Source organism: Poecile atricapillus, chromosome 5 (assembly GCF_030490865.1).
Source record: "Poecile atricapillus isolate bPoeAtr1 chromosome 5, bPoeAtr1.hap1, whole genome shotgun sequence".
In the NCBI taxonomy this organism is placed as follows: domain Eukaryota; kingdom Metazoa; phylum Chordata; class Aves; order Passeriformes; family Paridae; genus Poecile; species Poecile atricapillus.
In genome coordinates this window covers 6,787,832-6,806,496 of record NC_081253.1, presented here as the reverse complement: position 1 = coordinate 6,806,496, position 18,665 = coordinate 6,787,832, and the positions used below count along the sequence as shown (strand labels likewise).

The window sequence follows — 18,665 nt, the reverse complement described above, 5'->3', positions numbered from 1 at the left end:
GTTGTTCTACAGCTGTCTAGGGATGCTGAAAGAGGGGAGGCTGTTTTCCACCTCCTCAAAATAGTTCAGAAGTTATGCCCCGTGATAAGCCAAGTGCAGCTCATTCGTTTTCAGAGGAAACTTGTGTAGTTTATTAGATCCTGCAGATCTAACAATGACTGGAAAGCTGATGCTCTCCCAGCAGTGCAGTGGTTACACTCAGTGACAGGATAGGACGTGGTTATGCTTGTCCTCACCTGGCTGTCTTTGGAAAATTCTGTTGGGGTCACGGTCACATCGTTCAGTATTTGTTGTATTTTCTCACAAAGCTTTAAAATTCTTAACAGCATTGTGAGAATCATGTGAATCATGAGAATCATCAGAGGTTTTGTGTGAAGGCTCGTGTTATTACTGTTTTCTTATGCCTGAATGGATCTGAACTGTGTAGACAGTGACACTTTTGTCTAATATTTCCTCTAGCATTACTTTCAAGCCCTGTGCTCTAAAGTTCTTTCTTCTTTCTTTGACTGAGGTTTCTAACAGGGCTTCACTGCACATGTACAGAACTTCATGTATGTTCCTTTAAATATTTTGACATCTGACTCCATGTATGTCCCTTTAAATATTTTGACATCTCTGTGTGACAGATTGTTGCTCCTTACAAAGAGAAATAAGAAATATTGGCAGTTTTCATTCTTTCATTTCAATTAAAAGTGCTTCTCTAATCTTTGGTGGTATCAGCTGTTGAAAAATACCAGTGTTAAGCAACAGGATATATGCAGGAAAGCGGTTAAAGTGTTCTGCTGCCCTACTAACTTTTGAATTAGATTACAAATTACAATTTCATCCTTTCAATAATAAAGAAAACATCTTAAATGCAGAGTGATAGAATAATCAGCAGCACTGTTGCTTCCAAACAGGTGACAGTGTTGAAATTTTAATTCCATTAAATTTTGTTCTCTGGAGATGCAGCTTGTACTTTCAGCCATTTGTCTAGCCACATAAGCTGGAATGTGTTCAACGTGCTTGCCAAGAACAAATCCATTGGAAGAAATGTTATACTTTGACCCAAGTTCAAGAAATTCTAAAGCAATAAAAAGATAAATATTTCTGAAAACGTATTTAATGTTCAGCTTAGCTGTTTACTTTTTTGTCCTCCCTGTGATCTGATATGCAATTGCTTAATGGCATGCACATAAAAATTTTCTATATATTTATATATTATAAATATTTATTTATTTTTTCCTCTATTTTAATATGACTTTCTTTGGTGTTTGGCCTTTGCAAAAAGTTTGTGTGTAGAATTCTGTAGCAACAATTAATTTAAACCAAATTTAATGAGAATTTATTTTTGTTTCGATTATCTACAATTCCTAGCAAATGGTAAAAAATTCAAGAAGGTTAACTCTTTTACACAGGGGTACTTACATTCTTTGTTTTCTCTTTTTCAAAAACTTTTTCAGTAAGTTGTAGTGAGTATTTTGAGTATGAACATGCTTGGATCTTTCCTTTAATAATTTTTTTTTTATTAATTTAATTTTACTTTAACTCAATTTAATTTTTAAATTAATTTTTGTTTTTTTAAGTAACCTTTATTTACTTTTGGCTGGCTGTCTGGGGTCCAGCACAATGTCTGAAGACCACATTTAATGTGTGGATTTGATAGGGGATGATAGCTGGGCATCCACATTGATGAGAGCTTTCTTGTTGAATACAAAGAAGGTTTTGACTTTCCTCTGAGAGTTGGACAGAGCTCCTGTTGAGAGTTGCTTGTTTTTCCTCTTGGACAGACCACAAGATGTGATGTAACAGGCTGATTTGTGGTTAATAGCAGTGGGTGAGATTGGAGCCTGGAGTATCAGCTTGATGCAAGAAATGAGCTAATGGATCCAATTTCTATATAATAAACTTAGTCATTCTTGGAGTGCCTCATAATTTGGTTGCTTTGCTAATTAACTGAAGTTAATTTTTATTATTCATTAAAAATAAATAAGGTTTTCTGGGTAAGTTCATAGCAATGCTTGCAGCTCTTGATGCCACAGATACCCTGTGCCCAAAAGAAGTGGGGGAGCATTACCAGAACCCAGGGTTGCTGTGTAGGAACCGAGAATGTTTTGCTCATGAATCTGGAGATCATCCAGGTGATCTGAAAAGGGTGAGGCCCTGCTTCTCTGCAGGTGCCATGGTTTTGTCCTTCAGAGGGCAAATGTCAAATGTAAAATTGAGAATGACATAAGAGAATGTCAAATATTAGCCTTTCACTGAGGGGAGTTGCAAGGAGGGGAAGAAAAAAATATATATACTTTATGCATAGTAGAAATATGATAAAACTTACTGGCCATGAGTCCTATTTTTAAAATTCATTAAAATTAATGAAGTAGCTTAAAGGTTTGTTTGTGTAGTGGACTTCAGGGACTCTTGAAGCCATGAAAACCTGTCTCATGGGTACTTTTTTCACTAGTTTTAGGGATTTTGTAGATGATAACTGGGGCTCTCAGGCTCTATAAGTTACTTTCTTGAAAAAAACCCCAAAAAATAACCAAAACCCAGAAAAAAACCCCCAAAACTATTTCCTAATCTCTCGGTCAGCATGCTGACATTCCAAAATGTTCTTTTCAGTGAGAAAATGCTATTTTGGGCATGTGGTTTTAATGCAGCAGCAAGACGAAGGTTATTAATATTCTCTGTCCTTTGACTGTAAATAGCTGTAAAAATGTACACTTCTTTTGCCTGTTCAAGGTCAGGAACATTTCTGATTTTCTGAACTTCATTGAAGTCCTATGCCTAGTCCTAACATTCGTTCAGTTTATTGAAAGAAGATCAGGTTGGTTTGTGATTAGGTTCTTAAATGCATTGCCTGGAGTGTTTCTAATCAGTAAACAGCGTATGTACCATAAGGATTTTCCCTTATGGATTTCCCTCTAATCCTTTTCCCCCTTATCTGTTCTTTCCTTTTCTACTCTTTCCTCCCTGAAATATCACAGTAAGCAAACAGCATGAAAGGAAGAACATCAGATGGTTTAATTTTTGTAGGACTGAGCTACAGCAAGTGATGTGCTAGGTAGAAAATTCGAAACACTTCAGTGTTTCAACTCTGTGAAAGCACAGACCCACATGGGGGAATTAAGGTGGGATGCCACCCAAATTGTTTCTAAGTGGAGGAATTTATTTTTGAAAGTGAAGGCAAGCTGCTTGCTTAAGATGAAAATTTACTTGTTTTTATGGCACCTTATCAGAGACTGCTTTCCCTTCCTTCAACTTTCATCCCACCGCCTCCTGCCAATTTGTACTACATGCAAAAAAGCAAACATGACTCCCAAACCTGGAGTATTTATACTCTTACTCTCTTGCAGTCCATCTGTCCTGCTGCTTCTGTTGTGACCCAGCGTTGTTTTGCTTTTCTCAGTTCATGGGATTACATCCCAACTTGCCACTTGAGGCACAGTACATGGTGCCACATCAGCTGTAGAGGGGTGGTGAGCGAGAAGACACAGTGACATCTGTCAGCTAGCAGAAGAGAATGGGTTGGCAGAAACATTGCTGAAAATAAAATTGAGCAGCAGAAGGAACAGCAAAACTAAGATTCCGTAATACAGTTAAGGGAAATGGCTTCATGCATTTATTTTCTATATTAAGGAACATAAATTATAAAATGTGTAGTTAGCAAAAGTGTGCATAAATCTGGTATAGTTGCATGATTTTTTTCAGCTTCTTCCTGAAGAGTTTGTGAGCCTGTGTAGGGAATATGTACAGCTTCAACCACTTGGAAGCCCTCACCTAGACTTAGGACTTGCAGATCTGAGCTGGTATTATCAGCTTTGCTGGCATGCTTCTACTTCTTCCAGGACCTTCTATCAGCTTTTCATCAGACTTCTGCCATTTATTGGACTGATCACAACTAAATAAAGGAAGTTTATTTTAGTACTAGCAGCACTGTTTTGAGTTGGCTTCAAATTTATGATTTGACCTATCAAAATGAATGTTCTTTTGTTTCTGTGACCCACTCAGGCAGGATACAGCCCTTGGCACCCTAAGCAGGTGTGGATTCAGCCTTTGCTCGTCCTGCTGTCTGATCTCTGCTTTATAAATTTGATGTGGTCAGTGGCTAAACAGCAGCTAAATTGCTTCTGAGCACTCAGTGTAACTGAGGCCCCCAAGTTTTGTTTAGATGTGTGGATAGTTCAGTGTTAGTGGAGTGTGTTCCCTAAATGTATTGGTTAATTAATTGCAGTGTCAGTACTGGAGTCAAAATGTGTGTGGTACAAAGGCACTTGACAATGGTATGAGCACACATCGTGTCTAAATGCAAGTAATCTTATCAGAAATCAGGCTTCTTTTTCTCTTCTCTGATCCTTTCTTATCTTCTACCAACACAGCATGTGACTGTTCTTTGCTTTCACTTGCCTGCATTAAGTAGGAGGCTGTAACTTATCGTTGTTAATGCTGTGGTTTGAAAAAAGGGAAGGTAGATTGAGCCTCCAAAGGGACTGAGGGAAGCCAGCATCTCACAGTCACAGCATGGACTGCAGTGTTTCAGAACACAGACTGACTGGCCAACTGGGGTGGGACATCTGCTGGGATATCCCTGCAGGAATAAACAACTGCAATACCAGGAAATCCATTCATTTGCATTTGGTTGGGGTATAGTGCACGTCTGTTTAGGCAATACAGCTGCACTAGGAGACTGTGGTTAACATCAGCCTGGAATTCTAGTTTTTGTGTACTGGAAGTTTGTCTGGCTTAGACTCTTAAAATGTAGCACTCCCAGTTTGGACTCATTACTCCTAGAAAGGTTTTAGAGGATTGCTTATCCCTTTTAGGATATATTGCATCAGTTTCTGTGTGAAGCCTGACTTCTGGCATCCCTTAGCAGAGGAGATCTGGGATAGGGGCAGGTGTTTTTGCTCACCCTGTGTTTTCTGGCTGCAGCTCTGGTGTGCTGGAAACCCACTGGCTTCACACTTGAATTATCGACAGCTTTTAGGTTAGAATGCCCTTGTTAAGAATAGAGGAGGTTCACACGTTGGTGTTTGTCCTTGGCTGCTCTGTAACAACTTGTTCTAACAAAATCAAACAGTTGCAAACAGAAGGGCAGTTTGCCCTCTTCAGGAAACAATCTGGAAAATAGGTCAGTATTTTCATTAGGATCCTGAGGGGAGGGGTTGAAGAGCACCTCTTGGAGATGGTTGTGGTACAATAACTGCAGGGTCAGGCAGGGTGGCATGAGGCTGCATCTGAACACACATTGCTTCTGTCTGGATGGATATTTGTAACAGGAGAGTGAGAGATTGCTGTGACTGAAGGTTTAGAAGGTTGATGAAACAAAGCAGTTTAAAACCAGCTTTAAACTTTATAGCAGAACTTGGATAGACTGACATTCATTGACGGTACATGTTACTAAAGGCTCAGTTTTACTCATTCCTGGTCATTACCACTGCCTAGTCAAAGCAATTAGTCTGTAAGAGTTTCATTATAAATTGTGAGCAGAGGGTACCACAGAGCTGGTGCCATGGATTTAGTGCTGATGGGCCTGTCACAGGTACCTTTTCTTGTTGCTAAGCAGTACTATGCCTCCTTTTCAGCTTTTGCTGCTGTTAAAAGAAAAGCAAGTTTTTTCCAAAATTCAGGGTTGCATCTCATCATTGACTGGTAAATTGACCATCACTGAGTAACTCAATTTTGAGGCCTCTCCTTTCAACCTGTATTTTCCAGCCCTTGGTTCTTATCTCATATCTGAGCTGTTTGCTGTAACAAGAGGCACCTGGTACCTAGCTCTAGCTCATACAGTTATTTCTAGAATAATTTCTTAAGCATAAGAGGCCAGGATTTGGGACTTGCACATTTGGCATTGGAATGCAGGCCTTCTCCTAGCAGTGACAATACTATTTTTACTGAGCCACATGGTACAAAAATACATATACACTGTTTACTAGTCATGATGTGTCAGGTTGCTTATGTTTGAGTTTATAACAGACTAATAATTAAATGCCACTCAAGGTGCTGTTTTTAATGGTGCAAAAGCTTCTGCTTTGGCTACAGATAATTAAGGTTTTAGAACTGTGTAGCTACTGATGAATGGTGCATTCAACTGATGAAGAGTTTAATCCTGAGTATCCTGATTTAATCCTGAGTATCCTGAGGATACTGGTGTTCCAAGCTTACCCTAAGTACCATTTCTAATATAGGTACAGATTGGAGAGAGAATATCAAGCTGTGTATATGTACATATAAAGAGACTTTGCTTAATCTCTTGTAGATGATTAATTCTCCTTCTTAAAAAGTGAAGAGGAATATGTGGATATGTGTCACCAAAATCTGTTCACATGAAGATGAACTGTTTGTACTTTATTTTAAACATTAAAAAAAAAAAAACTTAAATCTTAAAATGCTGAGAAATGTGTGGTTTACACCCCTAACGTACAGATCAGTTTAATTAGGGTGCTTATCTGAGCTGATTCTTGATAGCATGAGGTTTCTTTTGTAGCAATGACATCAGCATGGTAATGTTATCCTCTAACTAGTGAATGACCAGCTGTTGAACAGGAGTTTATTAAATCCAGAACAGAAAAAAAACCTGTTTCTAATGAAGCTATATAATAGTACTTTTAGTATTTTAAATTTCTTATGCCTTTGTAAATGGGTGTAAGGTTAGCCCTTTTTCAAAGAAATATGTGAATCATTTTTGTTCAGGGTAGGGGCCGTTGAGTTGTAAATTGTGGTATGTTTTTTACAGAAGCTGTAACTAGTCTGTTTAAAAACAACCCCAAAAAACCCAAATACTTGCCTACCACCCCACAGAATGTTGTTTCAATTGTGGTGGGATTTTGGCTGGTTAGAGTTGAATTTGTGAAAGAACATAACAAAGATGCTGTTTCTTAGAGGAGTTCTTGCCTCATGTATACTTTCATCCTGTTTTTCACACTTGGTGTTTAGTTTTTGTATATTAACTGATCTAAGTCAGGAAGAATTATCTTCCTAAAAGTTTCACAAACAAACTCACAACTATAACATCCAGTTTACAGAGGGTGCTGGAATTACTTCAAGAGATGTCTGAAGAATGGGACCACATCTTTCCAAAGTTTAAAAAAGGGGTGGGGAGTGGGTACAAAAAAAAAAGCACCTGTCATTCTTTAGAGGCACAAACAGATATGGGTGTCCATATCCTCTTTAGATATGTGCATTTGGAGACTAGACTAGGAAAAAGCATTAGTAATTAACAGGATTTCCTCCTTTGGAACATTTATAAGATGTGCAGGAGAATAAGGGAAATACACCACCACCTGAAGATTTGGGGTGTCTTATTTGGTATGGCCAGAGAGATAAAAGTCAAAATCCATCAGTGATTACAACAGACAAATGTGTGTTTATTGCTTCAGCTCTTGCTCAGTTCAGTTATTAATTTCCTGTCAAAACAGAAATACACAGAGACATTTCTGTGCTGCTGTCTTCATGCATTCCACATCACCCCTTGATATCTTCTGTCCACTGCCCACTTAGGTACTGAATAATGACTGGTTATAGGTCTGTGGTAATCATTAACTGGGGAATAGTTGTGTTGCAGTGCTTGACAGGTGTCAAATCTGGGATTAAATATATACCAAAATCAGTGCAGCTGTCTGTGGAAGCTCAGGGGACCACAGGGCTTCTGCTGTGCACTTCATAAACCTCCATGGCCACCAGCAGTGCTGTAAAGTTAATTAGTTAAGTACATGTTGTTGGGTGCTCATCAAGTTGCTGGCCACTGGAATTGCTTGAGGAAAAATAGGGCTTACTGGTTTTTTTATTTGGGTTTGGGGTTTTTTGTTTGTTTGTTTATTGAAATAGAGGGACCATTCTTCCATCTGTCAATGAATTTTAGTCCTTTCTTATGGGAAAAGTTTAATATTTGTTGTACCTTCTTAGAGTTTTTAAGTGGATTTAAGATTTATTTTTCTGTTGATAAATAGAACAGAAAAGTCAACACCTCGTTAAGGAGATCATTCTCATAGTTCAGTTTCATTATGCTGTTTCTTATACCATCTTTCTTTCTGTTCTAGAACTTTAAAAGGAAGAGCGTGAAATACTTGCATTTTTAATTGCTGGTTTTAATGTTAATTATGTTCAGGTTTTGGTTTTTTTTCCCCCTAAACAACTAGTCATAAACAATCATTAGCACTTGTCTGTTAAAATATGGTGGTGATAGGTTTACTTTCTTATTTAGTGTTTTCTGCTTCACAGACAAGTGATAATTGAGGAAGAAATATTGACCATTTAACCACAGATCTTATTGCTGTAGAGGCTGCTGTCAGTGCTTACTTGAAATTAAGTCACTGAGGGAGTTTATCTTGAATATATTCGGTTTGTTTTTGAAATTGTGGTATAGTTTTAGACTATGGAATTTTCCATATTTTATTGCACCCAATATTGCAAAAGAATAGTAAAACTTTCAGCTTTTAATGGAGCAACAATATTCTACTATATAGTCAGACCAAAAATATCTTAAAACTATAGTTAAACAGAAAGAAGTAAAATTCCTTCCTGCCATTTCTTGGAAAATTAACTGGAATTTATGCAAAGCAGCATTAAACAGAGTCCTTCATTTTTTCTTTTGAGACTGTTCATTTTTTTAACTGAGATATTTTCAGTGTGAAAAAAGCCAGCTTGAGGGCTTTATGATGTTTTTCACTGTACTTGCAATTAATTTCTCTGCCCCTTTTCTCCTTAAGCAAGAGATGGCTGCAGATTGTTCTTTTAGCAGTGTGATTGCACAGGACAGTGTCTGCATTGCCTGCTTTAGTTTAAGTAATGCACATTCACTTCTTCAATCAATCTGAATCAATGTGTGAAATGTGCACACTCAAGACACATTGAAGATAAGTGCTCCAAAGGTATTTTTGTCCTGCTGCAGAACTCCTGGTTCAACTGGAAGCAGAAGATCTATAGGGAATTTTAACAAGCAGGGAGCACTGCTAGCAGGGATCTGAGTAATTATCCTATTAAAACAGAGCAACATCTGCATTATCTGTGCAAGCACAGAATGGAAAGGAACATTATGTTCTCTAATCCTGTCTGGGAGCATTATGAAGTTAAAAGGATAACATTTTACCAAATCTGTGTTCTAACATGATAGGTTACACTTAATTACCTTTTAATTACCCCTCTTCTAGTTGGACTTCAAGCTAAGGACCCTGCCTCTCTCATCACAGACCATTTCTTGCCTTTGTATTCTTCATGCCGGGTTTTATAATTGAGTTTACCTTGAAAAGTTGGTCCTACTGTATCTTGAAGACCTTTATTACAATTATTTCTCCCTTGTGTATGAAAAGCTCTGAGAATATTAGTTCTTGTATAAAAGACATGTTGCAGCATTCAGAAGTTTGTGTTTTCAATTTAGTAGCAATGAGCAGCCTCATTGGAGTATGTTTTATGGATGAGGAGTAACTATGCACAGCAGAGGCCACACAGGAGCAGGACATCATTCCAGCCTCCCAACTGCTTGCAGTGGAAGCCAGGAGTGTGTATTGGCTTAAATAATGTAGATTTCTTCTTTCCTCTGTACCCCTGAGGGAGTCTGATTTCCTGATCACCTATCTAGCCATATGCTGTAGTTCTTGCCAGGAACTCCGAGCAGTGTCACTGCCAGCTAAAATTACTTGTTTTCTGAGAAGTGAATTACACTGAGAATTGTCTGAAATTGCTGCACTGGCAATATCACAAAGTTTTGCGTACACACACACATAAATAAATATGTAACAGCAGCCTTACTTTGAAATACAGCTTAGAAACCACTTCAGGCAGGGAATTTGATCCAGATCCTGTGAGGTGTTCTCCACCTGCTCGGGCACATCACCCCTGCTTTGTTGTCTTTCCAGTGCTTTTCTCAGCCTCTTTTTGCTCTGGCTACTACAGTACAATGATGAGACATGCAAATTAAACATTTATAAAGCAAGCATATTGTCTGCTCCTGGTTTGTACCGGTTAGAGGGAGGACATAGTGTGGCTGGTAAAAGCTTCACGTGTGCTAACTATGCTTTTTTCTCTCTTCTTTCAACAGGATGGAACTGAAACGCAGATATGTGTTGACAAAGGAGTTGGAATAAGACTGAGTCCTGCTCTGTGATATTTTTATACCTGGACCATGAACTTGCTGTTTGGCTTCATGCTTTAGGAACCTTTGTAGTGACTGTGTGAAGCTGTTGGGAATCATGGCATTCTCTCCATGGAAGCTGTCCTCTCAGAAACTTGGCTTTTTTCTGGTGACTTTTGGTTTTATTTGGGGAATGATGCTTCTGCATTTTACTATTCAGCAGCAAACACAACATGAAAGCAGTTCAGTCCTGCGTGAGCAAATTTTGGATCTCAGCAAAAGATACATCAAAGCATTAGCTGAAGAAAATAAAAATGTAGTTGATGGGCCTTATGTTGGGACAGTGACAGCATACGGTGAGTGTGTTCTCTGGATTATCTGATAATCTCATTAAGGCTTTTTCCTCAATTGTCCAAACATTTTGCTTCATAAAGCTGCTTAATTAGCAGTACTTTCCTGTGCATTTTCTCTACAAATGCAGAAAATGGCCTTCCCTTTTACGTGAGACAAATAGTACATTTCCAATCACTTGGAAATGAAGCTGTCTGCTAATTTTTATTACATCTCTCTATCTAGTATGCCTTAGGTTATTTGTTAGAACCCAGTTTTAAAAAACTTTTTTGGTGTTTTTGAGAAAGTTGGGAGGCTTTTCAGTTTTCGTTTCTGTGATCTAAGAAATTCCCTGTGGAAAGACTTGCCTTAGTTGTAAAATGGAGACTGTTACATTTATTTCTTCTTTCCCATTTCACGTCTTTGTTCAGTCAATTTACTTAATGTTTAAGTTTTTTTATCTGGTATAAGCTTAAATTAAGCTTAAGTATATCCTACTTGCCTCAGGGCAGAAAACTCCATGAGTTTTAGTGCTTTGTTTGGCAGTAGGTTTTAATGCTTACTCTCTTCCAGTTTGTACATGAGAGTGAAGTTATCGTGCATGTCTCAGACAAAGCAAGCAGAAAAGAATGAAGCATATTACCCGAAAATATTACTAAAATAAAAATATAATCAAATTTCAGGTTAGGTGTGGTTCCTTTCAGCCTATTAAGATCACATAATATACCTTACTTATTTAGCAGTTTTTAGACTCACTTTCTTTCCTACTTACCTATGCACTTCCAGACTGTCTGAAAAGCTAATTAGTCATTTAGATTTGTTTTCTTTTATAGTTGTCTTAATATTCAGCTCTGAAGAAATTGAGTAGATAGTTTTTGTGTGCTTTGACAAAGAATGTAGACTAGGATGCAAGTGCAGATAGAATAGCTGCACTTTTCCCTCTAGTTTTTTCTTAATACTCTATACTTTTTTGGTGCCTGCAGTGAAAATACCCTGCTGGAAGACTTTCTCTATGTCTTGTTTCTGTCACCACTCCTTTTTCCTCTAAAAAGCAAATTTTTGAGTTGGTGTGCATTTGCTTGCCTGTAAGCCTGAGATTATTATCCCCAACATAGCTAACAATTAAATTGCTTTGTTGCTTAAATAACAACCTGTCCTTATTCTGTAACTCCAGATTTGTGGCTGCATGTTGAACTATACCAGAATTGTAGCTTACAAAGCTACACAAGTAAAACAGAGTGGTACTAGATCAATATTTGGGTTGAGGATTTCTGAGCAAGTAGAAATCCTTAGAGGATCATGTGATTAGGCTCAGCACAAAACTTTATCTGCTGTACAGCCATTACCAGTGTCCTGTTACTGTGCAGGGGTGCTTGATGATGGATAAATTGAGAAAAAAAATATTCAACAAGCCCCAAACAATCTGGCTCCAGATATTGAAGATATATGGATATCCTGCATTAATACGTATGCAGGATATCCATAAGCAAAGTTCCCCTGCAGCTTGTTGCCTATGGCATTAATTTCCTGTTCCAAATCCTGCTGGGAAATAAATTGACTCACCTCCAAACACTGGTCAAGTTCCCAAGGAGAAGTTAAACTGCATTTGGAAGCGGGTAAAATAACTTTGTGACACTTCTGTGAAGGGAAAGCCAGGGAAATGGTGTAGCAATTTCAAGTCCATGGCTAAGATTTTTAAGATTAAAGACTTAAATTTTAAGTTTGGCCAGGTCTTCTCAACAAAGTAGTTTGGAAAGATGGAAAATAATGATAATGCAGTTATTCAAAATATTTCTGGGAAAAGCACTGTGGTGAGTAAATAACATGATATTAAATAACAGTTTATGAAAGTGGGTAAGTTAATTACTTAATAAGTTAATTTGTCCTGTTTGGCACACCAAATGACTTGTTGCTTGCAAATAATCAGGTTAGCTCTTCAGAAATAAACACATTAATGGCTGATTTTAATAATAATTGGTAGAAGTTTCTTCAGTATTCTGTGAAAATTAATGCTCTTGCTTATTTAGCCTTTTTATTCTTCTTAATGTTGTCCTCTGATTGCTTTAAGTGAGCTCAGTCGTGATTTCCATGTTCAAGAATAAATTTAATGTTTGCTGGGTTTGGCTGCTTTTACCCACCTGAAGGGTTTTCAGTTTTTCCTTAATTGTGGTTGCACAGATTGTTTACTTTCTCACTTTTTCTTTCTACCATGTATTCACCTGTCAGGTAGGTGGTTCAAACATTTTCCTTTTCAAAACTATAATTCAGATATACACAGTGAATATTAGATTTTTCTTTTTAGCAGTAAACCGTTCTTTTACAAAATTTCTATGAATCTGTGTTTCTGCCTTCCCCTACTCAAACTAGCCTCCACTTGCCTTTTTGATGAGACAATGTGTCTCTCTTATCAGTGTTTTGGCATCAGAATTAAACAATAATAAATTTGAACCTCTTTTGTATCTATGATCTTTGTATGCTTTTATGTATGCTACATTTCTTCCTCACTGTTTCCTGAATTATTTTCACTACTTTTTTTCCTAGAGCTTTTCTTTCTTCTGTACCATGGTTTTGTTCACGTTAAGTCCAGCATTTCCTTTTCTTCTGCACACTATGCCATTAAATAAATTCTAGACCCTTTTTAAAATAGACCAGATGTGTGGACTGCTGCTTCAGATTCCACCTTCTGATCTTTACAGGACAAAGGAAAACACTGTTATAATGAGAAAGGCTTTCTTTATGGCACCATGGAATAAATATGATTCTCCTTTTGTTTGGAGAAAACAATTATAAGCTTTCTAAAGTAATAGCATTTTCTTATTTAGTCTCTCATTTGCACAAGAATTGAGATAGTCATGGTAAAAAAGGTTTTAAAAAGCACAGAGTGAATGTGGCAAAAATACAACTGATGTAGAGACAGTGCAATCTCTTCAGATGTATGGAAACATTTTCTATTTTAGATCAGAATGTTACTTGAATCTAAAGTTGTGTAAAAGAGAAAATATACCAAAGCACATGCAGTTATTTTATGTAATAAAATGGGAAAATCATGTAAACTCCTTGTACCAAATTCTTTAATCTTTACAAGGGTAAATGAACAAAGGACAATAGTTTCATTTTCTTTAGCTTGTTGCCATTATAATTATACAGTTTAAACTGATAGTGGTCTAGTTTTCTCCTTTTGCCCTCAGTTCTTTTAGCTTACCAAAGTGTCTTGTGTTCCTTCAAGGAATCTGAACAAAATAAAAGCAAGAGAAAAAAATATCAGAGGACTCTTTCCGTGTTGTCATTTGATATGCAAATTCCTGATATTGTTCATTGCCTTCCATGCCAAGGAAGTGCTGTGTCAGACCAAACAGAGACAATCACCAACAGACTGAAGAAAGGAAACATGATTTTTGGTGTTTTATGAATACAAAAGAAAGGTCGAGCTTAACTTTTTTTTTAAAATCATTACCTGTTTTCAATTTGCCAGTGCAGAAGCTGGTTATGAGGAGGAGATGCAGGAAAAGGTTTTTGTACTGGCTCAAAGCTGTCCATTTTGGGAAGGGGATTTTCATTCCCAGGTGACTGAGTAGCAACAGACTGTTCCTCTAATAGTGCTTGAATATGGATTTAGGTTTAGACTCATTATTATTTAAGCAGCTTCTTATTACTTAAGCCATTGAAAAGCAAGCATTTTTCTGTTCCTGTAATGGCTCACATTTCACCTTGGATGTGGATATCTATGAGTTGCAGTGTGCTTTGTGAAACAGACAGGCTGACAAGTTCCATGGCCAGGGAAGCTTGGATCTGAGGCTGAACAAAGTAAGAAACATGAGTTCATAGAGCTCGAAATGGCAAAGATTTGCACTGAGAAAATGTGTGTATGCTTACATATGTATATATTTGTATATATATATATATAACAGATATATATATCTGGTTTCTAATTCTGTCTGACAAGTGTGCACTGCATTATTTAGCAGTTTAACTTATCATTTTCATTTGCAGATTTGAAGAAGACACTTGCTGTCCTGTTGGATAATATCTTGCAGCGCATTGGGAAGTTGGAGTCCAAGGTGGAAAATCTTGTACTTAATGGAACAGGAGCAAACTCGACCAACAATACTACCACTTCTGTTCCCATCTTAGGAGCAGCTGAAAAGCTTAATGTAGCAGGTGTGTATGGCAGTTAATAAAATTATTTATGGGCTGTTTAATCTGAACCTTTTCTCTCTTGAGCATAACACGATTTTTTCAGTGTTAGGTACTTGGAATGTCTTAAAAACAAAATTCAAAGTCTAGCCATTATCAATGACAAGCTGAAATCCAAGCTCACTGGAAGATCTTTCTTCTGTGGTAACTTTTGCATGTTAGAAAACCAAAATCTCTGCTAAATGAAATAGTCCCATTTATAGTAGATGTTTCATGGTTTAAATGGTTGTACTTTAGAATGATGAAACTAATCTTTTCTCTTGAAGCCTAACTATTTAGGTTGGTATCAACCTGTTCTGCCATTCTACCATATGCACTTGGTTGCTTATTAACTGAAGGAAAACATTTATTATATTTGTTGGTCATGACTTAAAAATGTCTTTCCCTACAGTGTTTAATGGCCCCTGGGATTTGACACAGAGAGATCACCTACCTGGTACATTCAGTTAACATAAAAACATGTTTTGAGATGACATTTGAAGTCATTCATTTTGTCTTCAATGAATGGATTGTTTTGTTCTGCCACCAAGTTGACACAGATACTGGCAGTCCTGACTCATAGGAAAGTCTAAGTCCAATGATCTTTGCAGTCCCAAAAAGAGAACAGAGCAGAAGAGTTAAAGCAACTTGGTAAATAAATTGATAACTGTGCTCCTGTGTCTTGTCTGTCCCTGGGTTTCCTGCAAAAATAAATATTTTTGTGAGGGTGTTACTTGCTGAAATTCTCAAAATAGAGAAGCAAATGCTGCCCTTGGTAGGGAAATGCCACTGGAATAAGTCTAGGAAAAGCAGATTTGCAAGTGGTTGCCTGATGACAGTGTGGCAGCAGAGCTGGTCTCAGCTGCTCAGTCCTAACTGCATTTATCTGTACCAGGGTGCTAAAGTCATATTATCTCTTGGTCAGACAGACTTTTCCCTCCCTACATCTGCCTTGTCTTGGTAAATCTGAAGGCAGATCAGGAGTGAGTAGCTGAAGAGGTGCAGCACCTGCAGGGTACTGACACCTTCCTGCCACAAGGCATCCAGCACAAGATCTTGGTTGGAAAAACTTCCACTGAGATGGAAAGTGAACACTGTTAGAGTTTCTGGGCCATATATAAAATGAAAAACATCCCTGTAAGTTTTCTTTTTGTAGCTGGACAAAAGAGACTTGCTGCTATTATTTCCTTAGGTTTGCAGATAATTGGGACGTGTATACTCGTGTTGTTGCTTTCAAATTTATATGCAAAGGTTCATTGCTCTTACCTGGACAGGAAACATCTTTCATCAGTTCTTAGGGTGATTTGAATGTTGTTTATTATTCTTGGAGTGGGCTAGATTCTCAGTTTTGGTATTCTGGAGCAACATTGAAGGAGCCTGGTAAGAGTTTCCCATTGGCAGTGTTTGCATTACTTTGTACTGCCCAAGGCTTGATCTGTGGCAAAGAGCACAATTCCTCTTATTAGAGCCACAGGATTTTTACCTTTGACTCTCAGTAAGCTGAGTTTAAATTGTCTGAAGCAACAGTCAAACAGCAGCAAGGAACCTTCAGGTTCCTTAAGGTTTGATTAATGTATTGTGCTGATAATTGGATAATGTCACTGCTCAGGTACCTGGACTGGATAGTACCTAGGGTTAGAGTAGAGCTCAAACCTAATCCCTGTGTAAAGTGCCTCCTCTTCATCCATTTGAAGCAATCAGTGGCAATTACTCAGCTCAGAGGCAGCCAAATGGAAATGAAAATCTGGTCTCTACTTCTTCCTTTATGGCAGTTTCCTGACAGCACACTCTGGAAGTCATATGATTCCAGCATAATCGTAATATAAATATCTTCTCTGTTAGGAAGGAATTGCTCAGAAAATAAGCTAGGTGAGGACATTGTGACAATACCAATCTTGGTTTTGTCTGTAATATTTCAACAACATCCCTTTTATATTGTGTTAGAGCAATTGAGGTAATGTGAAAATTGTGGTGAAGGCATTTTGTTACCCAACAGTTTGCTATTTTACTGGAGTCGAAGCAGATATGTCTGCAATACAGATGATACTTTATAACATTCAGCTGTTACACTATGAAGTGATCACAACAAGCATGTTAGGATTACCCTTCCTCTCTTTATCAGCTGTAATATTTTAGTGCTAACTTTAGACAAATTCATGTTAATGATTGTTAATAACGTTGATTTTCCTGTCTGGACAATAGAGTTTGTGGAGCATCTGATCAACATAATGTTTAATAATTTTGGTAATCTTTTTTAAAGGCTTCTTGAGCTGTTTTGTTTTGTTGGGTTTTTTTTTTTGCCTCAGAGTTGCTGCTTAAAACTGCAGTAAATTGAGTGTTTTATAGCCTCATTTGTCAGTGAAGCAGTGCAATGTCATTAGCAGACTTTCCTACAAGAGTGCTGCTTCCAGTGGAGCTACGTCATGCATTTATTGTTTTTGGATTGAGATTTCCCAGTACACTGAGACCTCTGGTTCTGTAATTTATGCAGCCATGCCCCTTTACCTATCTAAAGCCTTCCTGAAGTAAGTGAGGCTTCATGTTTACCCTGTAATCTATTGACACTGCTTGTAAACCTTGGTAGTAAAAAGTGGAGCCACAAATCATCCTGAGATCTGCATCTTGTCCCCCCTGACCTTGTGTAAATTTTACTGTGTTATATACTGCTGGAGTAGATATAAATGATAAGGCACAGAATGACAGGAAGGTGGTTATGCTGTAAGTATTTACCCTCACTGCTGATTATAACAAATTCAAGAGCAAAACAATATTTTTCTTACAATTTTAAACTGACTATGATGGCAGGCTAGACTGCTCAATCTGAATATACTGTACACTTTTCTTCATTGTGTATTTTAAGTATTGATAACACTTCCATGGAAAAAAAAATTAGTACTTATCTGCAAGCTAGGAAGAACAAAAATTATGATGATTAATCAGCATTTCTTCTTCTGAGGCCTCTCTGCAAGTATAGAAGTTAATAAATAGCAAAGCTTATTTTTCTTAGTTTTAAACCATGTTCAACAAAACAAAACATAATCTTGACTGTGTAAAGCAAGGTGGGCCACAAAATCTGGGGAAGTCCACTGTTGGGCCAGGACATGTTGAAACCTGGAGTTTATAACCCACTTTGATTGACTTCCTGAAGGAAGGAGCAATAAATTCTCTGAAGGTGCTGACAGCAGAAGAAAAAGGAAGCACTGGCTTGGGAAATAATCACGTTGTTTAGCAGTTTGGAAAAAATACCTATCTTTGTTTTGAGTTATGAAACAAAGGTTTTTTTCTTTTTAAATTGTTCTTCATCTGGCCATCAGGTATGGTGTAGAACTGAGGCAGCAGTGGTGAAATCTGCCATGGGAATATCACTCTCTGGTGGTGTGGAGTTTTTGGCAGATAAAAGGATATGAAGAAAATCCATCTGGATTAGACTCCTTCATGATAAGAACATGATAATGGTAGTAGAAATTACTGACAATTTAGCAAAGACTGTAACTTAACTGTCTCTGAAGTAGGTGAGCTCAGACTTTCTTTTGATTCAGTCTCCAGTTTTGATTGCAGGGCTGGAACACCTCTCCTAATGAAGACAGGTTGAGAGACTGGGGCTGTTCAGCCTGGGGAAGGAAAGGCTCTGGGGAGAACTTAGAGCCCTTTCCAGCACCTAAAGGGGGCTACAAGAGAGCTGGGGAGGGACTTTTCACAAGGGCATGGAATGATGGCACAAAAGCAAATGGCCTGAAGCTGAAGGAAGACAGGTTTAAATTAGATCTTAAGAAGAAATTCTTTGAATGTTGAGACAGTGGCACAAGCTGTCCATAGGAGCTGTGGACTCCCATCCCTGGAAGTGTTCAAGGCCAGGCTGGATGGGCCTTGGAGCAGCCTGGGCTAGTGGAAGGTGTCCCTGCCCATGGCAGGGGATTGGAACAAGATTGTCTTTATGGTCCCTTCCAACCCAAACCAGTCTCTGATTTTGTGACTCTCAATCTGATTGCTGTGTATATGTAGACTGTACTGTGTATTCATACCCTTACTGTGTTTAGTTTGAGTGTGTTTAGTGTGATACAACATCCAGTTCTCCCTCTGAAGTTAGTTTTATGGAATCTTTCATTAAGGGAAGCCC

General features: G+C 37.8%; 1 protein-coding gene across 6 annotated transcripts in view; it reads left to right on the top strand.

Annotated features, from left to right (window-relative positions):
* Positions 1–18,665, top strand: part of MGAT5 (alpha-1,6-mannosylglycoprotein 6-beta-N-acetylglucosaminyltransferase) — a 113,570-nt gene that overhangs the window by 31,972 nt on the left and 62,933 nt on the right. For all 6 annotated transcript variants that reach the window (XM_058839343.1, XM_058839337.1, XM_058839339.1 and 3 more), the window contains 2 exons: positions 10,013–10,401; positions 14,366–14,533. In XM_058839343.1, coding sequence (XP_058695326.1) covers positions 10,164–10,401; positions 14,366–14,533 — 406 coding nt within the window. In that variant the 5' untranslated portion in view covers positions 10,013–10,163. The remainder of the gene's footprint in view (positions 1–10,012; positions 10,402–14,365; positions 14,534–18,665) is intronic.